The 7,061-nt window shown below is 50.2% G+C and overlaps 1 protein-coding gene across 1 annotated transcript in view; it reads left to right on the top strand.

Annotated features, from left to right (window-relative positions):
- Positions 1-1,778: 1,778 nt before the first annotated feature.
- Positions 1,779-7,061, top strand: part of PAX2 (paired box 2) — a 96,808-nt gene continuing 91,525 nt past the window's right edge. Inside the window, 3 exon segments of the mRNA XM_032778195.2 lie at positions 1,779-1,902; positions 5,366-5,531; positions 6,773-6,970. Of these exon segments, the coding sequence (XP_032634086.2) occupies positions 1,860-1,902; positions 5,366-5,531; positions 6,773-6,970 (407 nt within the window). The 5' untranslated portion in view covers positions 1,779-1,859.

The raw sequence follows: 7,061 nt of genomic DNA, 5'->3' as shown, positions 1-7,061 counted from the left end.
GCTTTTTTTTTTTAAATGCACACCTCTAAAACAGGTATTGTTGTCTTTCTCTGCAATTAACCATATATAGTGTCGGAAAGATTTTTAAATCAGGGTTTGCAAACTCAGGGGAAAGAGAGAGATAAAACATCAGCTGAAGTGCCAGAATGATTTATGAGATGGTGGGAAATATTTCATAAAGATCTCTCGGAAATTCTTTACTTAACCAGTCAGAAAACAAAGGGGTTATTTTTGTGACAGATAAGCAAAGAGGTGGGGAAGAAGGAACCAAGAAAGGAAGAGGAGAAACGAACAGTGTTTCATAGATGATAAACACATATGGAAACAAAAATTTAGCTCACAGCACATTGCCCCATTTTCACGTGTGAATTTATTTATCTCCAGGTAGGCGTTTCTCTTCTGCTTTCTCGTTAGGTCAAAGCCGCCTCTTTTACTTTTCGACCCGTTTCCGAAATACTTTATACATCCTCTGCCTGAAAAAAAACCAAACACATGGGGAGAGGTTATTTTATTTTCCTTATTTTGACACCCGCGCGCGCAAAACCAGAGAAACTTTGTAACCCCCGGATTTGTCATCTCTCAGTCCCAAATATGCCACTTCAAAGCGATACAATAAGGAGGGGTTTTTTTTTTAAGTTAAACACCGAGAAAGCTTTGATGCGTATCAAATCCCAGCCGCTGTAGCTCGAGAGATCTCCTGGATCCTGACGGCGGAGAGCACTTTCATCGGCGGATGAGGGTGCAAAAAAGAAAAAGCAAAAAAAAAAAAGGCCGAGGAAACTGACAAGCGCAGTGTACGCGTGGGGGAGAGAATGTGCTTAAATAGCAGAGTTGGAGGCGCCGCAAACAAAGCAGGGAAACAGGCTGTTTAAGCTCAGCGCATCCTCCTGTGTCCCCTAAACATTTAGAGCCCCGTCCCCTCTGCAGCCCTTATCTAGAGTTTGTCTTATCTGGTAGTTTCGTTTTTCTCTGTAGTTTTAATCCCAACTCTCTCCCCCCCCTGCCCCAGCGCCCTGGCACTTCCCCCCTCCCCCTCTCCTCTGCCCGAGTGACAGAAGCACGGACCTCCTCGCCCGGGCTCCGTCTCCGCGCGCTGGCGAATCAGAGAGTGTTGGAATCTATTGCCTTTGTCTGACAAGTCATCCATCTCCTGGCAAAGGGGGAGGGCGAGGAGGGGTGAGGGTGGGGGGGAGAGATCTGGAGGGGGCTTTGCAGCTTTTTGAGAGACACACGCGGGGAGAGGAGGCTCCATTCTCCAGCCAAAGCTCCTCGCAAACACATCCCACCTTGCGAGAAAGTCTGCCAGGAGCGGGACCCTCTGCCTGTGGAGCAGGAGGAGGCGAGAGGACGCAGGGAGGGGGCTGCCGCTGCTCAGAGATCCCGGGGATTTCTACTCCACTTTGAACTTAAATGAACTAGCCCCAGACTTGGCGGAGGAAGAGGAAGGAAGCCGCATCATCCTCGGCCGCTGCTGCTGCTGCTTCACCACCGTCATCATCCTCACCTTGCTTCCGACGCGCTCTAGCCTCCAACCCCTCGCTGACCCGGCTGCCAGGGATGATCTGACCCGAGCGCTCCAGCCATGACATCCACCTGCCCCCCGGCCGCTGCCTCTCGCTGCCCGCTGGGACGCCGCTAACCAGAACCACCGGGCTCCGCTTGCTCTGCCCCAGCTCCAGCCAGCTCCCCGTCCACGGCCCCCGGAAAGTTCTCCGCTCCTCGGGCAGGGCCGAGCGCCCGCCTCCCCTCGCCCTGCTGGCTGTTTGTTTGTTTTTTTTTTTCTCCCCTAAGTCTTGAAGTTGAGTTTTAAAGGCGACACGGCGGCTTCAGCCGACTTCTTCCCCTTCCTTTGCCTCCCCATGGATATGCACTGCAAGGCAGACCCCTTCTCGGCAATGCACCGTGAGTACCGGAGCCCAGCTCCTTCCGCTGCATCCCTCCATGCCTCCTTCCCCAACCCTTCTTCCTCACCTGACCCTCTGTCCAGGCCATCCTCCCAGCCGTCTGCCGCCTCCGCCAGCCAAGGTGGGCTCCGAACCCCCTACCTTACTTTGCCACTACCGGCCACAGCTGCTCCCTATCTCCTTCGGGGCTAAGAGCCCCACCAAGGGGGATCCCCGAGCCTGGGAAACCCCCCAAACTTACTGGAGGGAATGAGTGTGTGTGTGTGAAAGGGAACAACAACAACCAAATCAGGTCTTGCTCCAAATCCACTTTGAAAATTGTGCCTCCGAGGGGGAGTAGTTGATTCCGACGCGTGTCCAATTGTATTTTTGATCGTTTATATTTTAATCTGCAACGGGGGTCAAAGCTTTATTTTTTAAATTTTAAATGCATAGATATGTGTGGAGCCACAGCTCTCCCTGTAATTTTTTGTTCTTTAAACAGAAGTGGGGGTAAATGTCATTTTTAAATGACTGGGAAGGTGATTGTTTGTTTTAAGGATGAATTAGTGGAAGAAAGAGGACAATTATGTTGTTGGGAAATCTGGCATTTTCGAGGGTTATTAAGAAGTCACCGTCCTCCTTTTTTAGTTTTTCTTTTAAATTTATTTATTTACAAGATCCTTGGGGTGCATTTTAAATGCATTATTGACATACAAGAAAGTGGATTCCTGATATGTTTTCAGACTAGAATCTCGTTTCAATCGAAGGAGGAGGGAAAGGAAAAAACAACCGATGACAATTATTGTAATAATGAAATTGCAATTCATTTGAGCTAACCGCAGGCAGGAAAAATAATTCAGGGATTTAAAAAGACAGGAAGAAAAATAAAAATCTGAGCTAGAGACCATACTGAGTCAGGAAATGAATAATTAAGAACAATTTGTAACTTTCCACGGCGAAACTTTTCAAGACGCTGCCCTGGCAGCTGTATAAAAATAACCCAAATATTTAAAGAATACACTCTACAATATTTGGGGGTTTTAAAAAATGATTTGCAAGAAGAAAAAGAGCAGAAATATAAAGCCCCAGGAAAGGGTTGGCTGCAGCTTTATTTCTTTTTCAAAATTGCTGATTTCTGAGCGGTTTTGTTAGGGAACAAATATTGTTTCCCAAGTATATTCACTGAAAATACTCCCAGCGTTTGGAAATATTTTGTTTGCACCCCGGCGGGCTTCTTTTTTAATTGATTGCAATACCTTTGCATTTAATTTAATTTGGAAAATATATTTAATCGATTGAAATATTTCACAACACAGTGGATGATTTAAAGAAAACCCAGTGAGATTTGGGAACGTTTTATTTTTGCTGCCGAATTTTGAAAAAAAGCATGATTCAGTTTGGGCCGTTTATATAATACATAATACATATATTAGCAGGCAATTATAATACATAGGAGCGCCGATTTCCTCACGCGTTCACACATGTATACAGACTATAGAATGTGTTCTGTTCAAAGGGACAGATGTGTGTGTGTGTGTATATATATATATATATATAAAGAATGAGAGAGAAAGAGAGAGACACAGAGAGAGAGTGTGTGTAATAAGGTTTGAAAGGGACCGATCTAAATTAAAACAAACCCAGGGGGTAAAAAACACTGGGTGCAATAATTTGAATTATTAATTTTTTAATCTTTTTTGCATCTGATGCCTTTTAATATTCTGTAATGCGAGTTATCAAAGGTGCCTTGAATTATTTACCAGTGAGGTGCTGAAGAAACTGCTGGCTTGTAACTTTAGAGGCAACATGTGCAAAAGGTGGTCTGGACAAATGAAGAAAAAACACACACGCACCATTCAAGAAAGACCCAAATGATACCGGGGGGGTGGGGCGAGGTAGAGGGCAGGAAGAAATGTCCACTACCACCACCCAATAATCCTAAACCTTTTTTCACGAAGAAATTTAAAAAAATAACTAATCCGGCCAAAAAGAACGGTCTAAAGAAACCATTCTGGGATTATGTGCAAGGCAGTTTGGAGGGTGTTTCTTAGGTGTTAATGGGGGGAGGGCTGTTTGTGAGAGATGAAAAAACTCTATTTGTGAAGAAGGGCTTGGATCGATCGTAGGACAATGAGAGTTCCCACTAAGTTCAGAGCCAATAAGTCAGTGTCAAAAGCAGGAGAGAGAAAAAAATCAGCAAAAATATAAACAGATCATTTTTCAGCAACCTGCAAGACCAGCTGAAGATCTCTTTCCAGGAGAAGCTGCAGCAGGTTAACGCTGTGTGAAAGGAAGGCTCTAAACACTGTATACACACACTGCACAGTTCTATCGACACATAGGGATCATGGCAAATGAAGATATATCTTTTGTAAATATTTATGGGCACATACATATCTACGAATGCGCGTTTGTAGTATAGCTCTGGCGCACGCACTTAGGTGCAAGCGTCACAAACACAGCTCATATTTTGCTAATATCCGAATGAAGATATTTCCTCATTCCTGGCAGCCTTCCTGCCTGACAACATTTAGCAGGTGCAAAGCCCATCCTTGCCGTATTCATCCCAATTATTACTGAAAAAAAAGGCAACCCAAGCGCCCCATGGAAGACAGAGCTGGGGTTTTGTCTGAAGGGGGTTGAATGGGGTATTTTTATTTCCCCTTGAACAGAATCCTTGTTAAAAAAAATCAAGGCGAGGTTGTTTGTTTTTTTCTGGCGGATTTTTCCCCCCTAAAAGATCGAAATCGTATGAGAGAGAGAGAGAGAGAGGTTTTGTTTATATAAACTGTAACCGTTTGCGGGACACAAAAGACAGGTATCGTCCTTTCTTTCTTTCTTTCTTTCTTTCTTTCTTTCTTTCTTTCTTTCTTTCTTTCCGAAAATAAATGGCGAAAACGAGCTAGACCAGGTAACAGTTCTCCGGGGTGAGGGGCGCAGAACTAAATGCAGCAGGGAATGTGATGGAAAATCATGGCACGGGAATGAAGTGAGAGGGGGAAGGAGCAGCCGCAGAAAGAGGGGGAAATCCGAAAGGGCTCTGCCTGGAGCTGCTAGAAGAGAAACTCAGAAGTTCGGGAGAAAATCTCTTCCCAACTCCTGGAGCAGGCACGAGCCTGGGGGTTGGGATTGTTCCGTGCTCGTCCCCAGAATAATGCCCCTGAAATGCTGCTGTTCCATCAGGCCGTTTCAGAGATCCTGGGAATAAAGGGGCACAATTGCCGCTGGAGAGTATCTGGGTGTGTGAAGGGAGGAAAGTGACATTCGTTAGAAATTCACTTCTCTGGGTTAGGGTTTCTTTCTTTCTTCTTTCTTTCCGTCCTTCCTTCTTGTCCTTCCCTAAACCCTCGCCCCCTCCATCGCCTCCATTCATAGCTAGTCACTGGAGATTTTATCCGCGGGTCGCTAACTGTCCCCGACTAACGGTCTGTTTCTGGGGTGCGTGGGTTGTTGTGTTTTTTATTCTCTCTCCCCAGCAGGGCATGGGGGAGTGAACCAGCTCGGGGGGGTGTTTGTGAATGGCAGGCCCCTACCTGACGTGGTGAGACAAAGGATAGTCGAGCTGGCTCACCAGGGAGTGCGACCCTGTGACATCTCCAGGCAGCTGCGGGTCAGCCACGGTTGTGTCAGCAAGATCTTGGGCAGGTAAGGCACGGGCGAGCAGCGAGTGCGCCCCTCCCCGCCTCCAAACAGCCTCCTCTCCCGTCCCCCCAGGGTCCGCCTGTGCGCCCCCGGGTTGTCACGCAGCCCGAAAGGGGAGAAGTGCCATTTGCAGGACAACCCCTCCCCCGCAATAGCCACCTCTCCTTTCCCTTTGCATGGGAAACAACCTGAAGCAGGGACATTTTGTGAGTAGAAAAGAAAAGGGAAAAAATCCCCACCCCACCCCTAGTCTGTGGAGCAGCCTTAAAAAACGGTCGCAACCAAATTTGGTGTGAAATCTCCCGGGAGGCAGATCGGGTGAGGGAACCTGCCTCAGCCCGGCCTTGGGGTTAAGGAAACAGGCTGTCTGTGTCTGAACCTCCCGGCTATCCTCCGACCTGCCCTTTGCAAAAGCAGTGTCGAAACCGTGCCGAGCTAATGGCCACGCGGGGACGTGGGGGGGCCAGGGCCAGAGATGAGCCGAGAGGGCCAGGAACCCCGAAATCCCCGCTGCGCACCCAGGCCAAGCAAACCGCTCTCCACCTCCTGCGGCATAGCCAGGCAGTTCCAGCGAGGGAGAGAAAAGATGGGGGCTGGGGTAAGAATGGGGGGCCAGGGAAGGAGGAGAAAACATCCGCTAAAAGGGGTTCATTCCGCTGTCTCCCCGTGCCCCTCACCGGCCCCCACCCCCCTGGATTTTATCCGGGGGACGCTTTCCGTTTTGTTTCCCCATCGCTGGCTGGGCCTGGCATTCGGTGGAAAAAGCCCCCGCCACACACACCCCGCTGCTGCACAAGGCACAACCCCACCTCCGCTGCCCCCGAGCTCCCCAACACACCCCGCTGCCCAAGGGCACAGCCCCACCTCCGCTGCCCCCGAGCCCCCCAACACACCCCGCAATACACCCCAAGCCCCCCAACACACCCCGTACAGCCCCACCTCCGCTGCCAAACAGCCCCCCAACACCCCCCCCAACACACCCGAGCCCCCCACAACCCGCACAGACCCACCTCCACTAGGCAGCCCGGGGAGGCAGCATATGGCTCCGCGAAGCCGTGCGCCCCCAGACCCCAGGCGGGGGAGGCTCCGCTCGGCTGCAAGGGCAGCTATATTTGCGGGGCTCGGGGGCTGTGCGGGGTCGCTGGCAGTGGGGAGGACATCGCATGATGGCCAGTGGCCAGGTATGAGTGAGCTCGGGCAGGGGAGCAGGCCCCGGCCACTGACCGCGCTCTGCTTTGTCACAGGTATTACGAGACTGGCAGCATCAAGCCCGGCGTGATCGGCGGCTCCAAGCCCAAAGTGGCGACCCCCAAAGTAGTGGATAAAATCGCCGAGTACAAGAGACAAAACCCGACCATGTTCGCCTGGGAGATCCGGGACCGGCTCCTGGCCGAGGGCATCTGCGACAACGACACGGTGCCCAGCGTCTCCTCCATCAACAGGTAAGGGCGCCCCTCGGCCCGGCACCCAGCGCCCTGCCCAGGGCCCGGCCACGCACTCGCTCCCCCGGGCCAGTCCCTCCGTGTCCGGCCC

The sequence above is a fragment of the Chelonoidis abingdonii genome, chromosome 16, assembly GCF_003597395.2.
Source record: "Chelonoidis abingdonii isolate Lonesome George chromosome 16, CheloAbing_2.0, whole genome shotgun sequence".
Taxonomy (NCBI): domain Eukaryota; kingdom Metazoa; phylum Chordata; order Testudines; family Testudinidae; genus Chelonoidis; species Chelonoidis abingdonii.
Note: the sequence above shows the minus strand (reverse complement) of the source record. Positions and strands in the feature narration are given on the sequence as shown.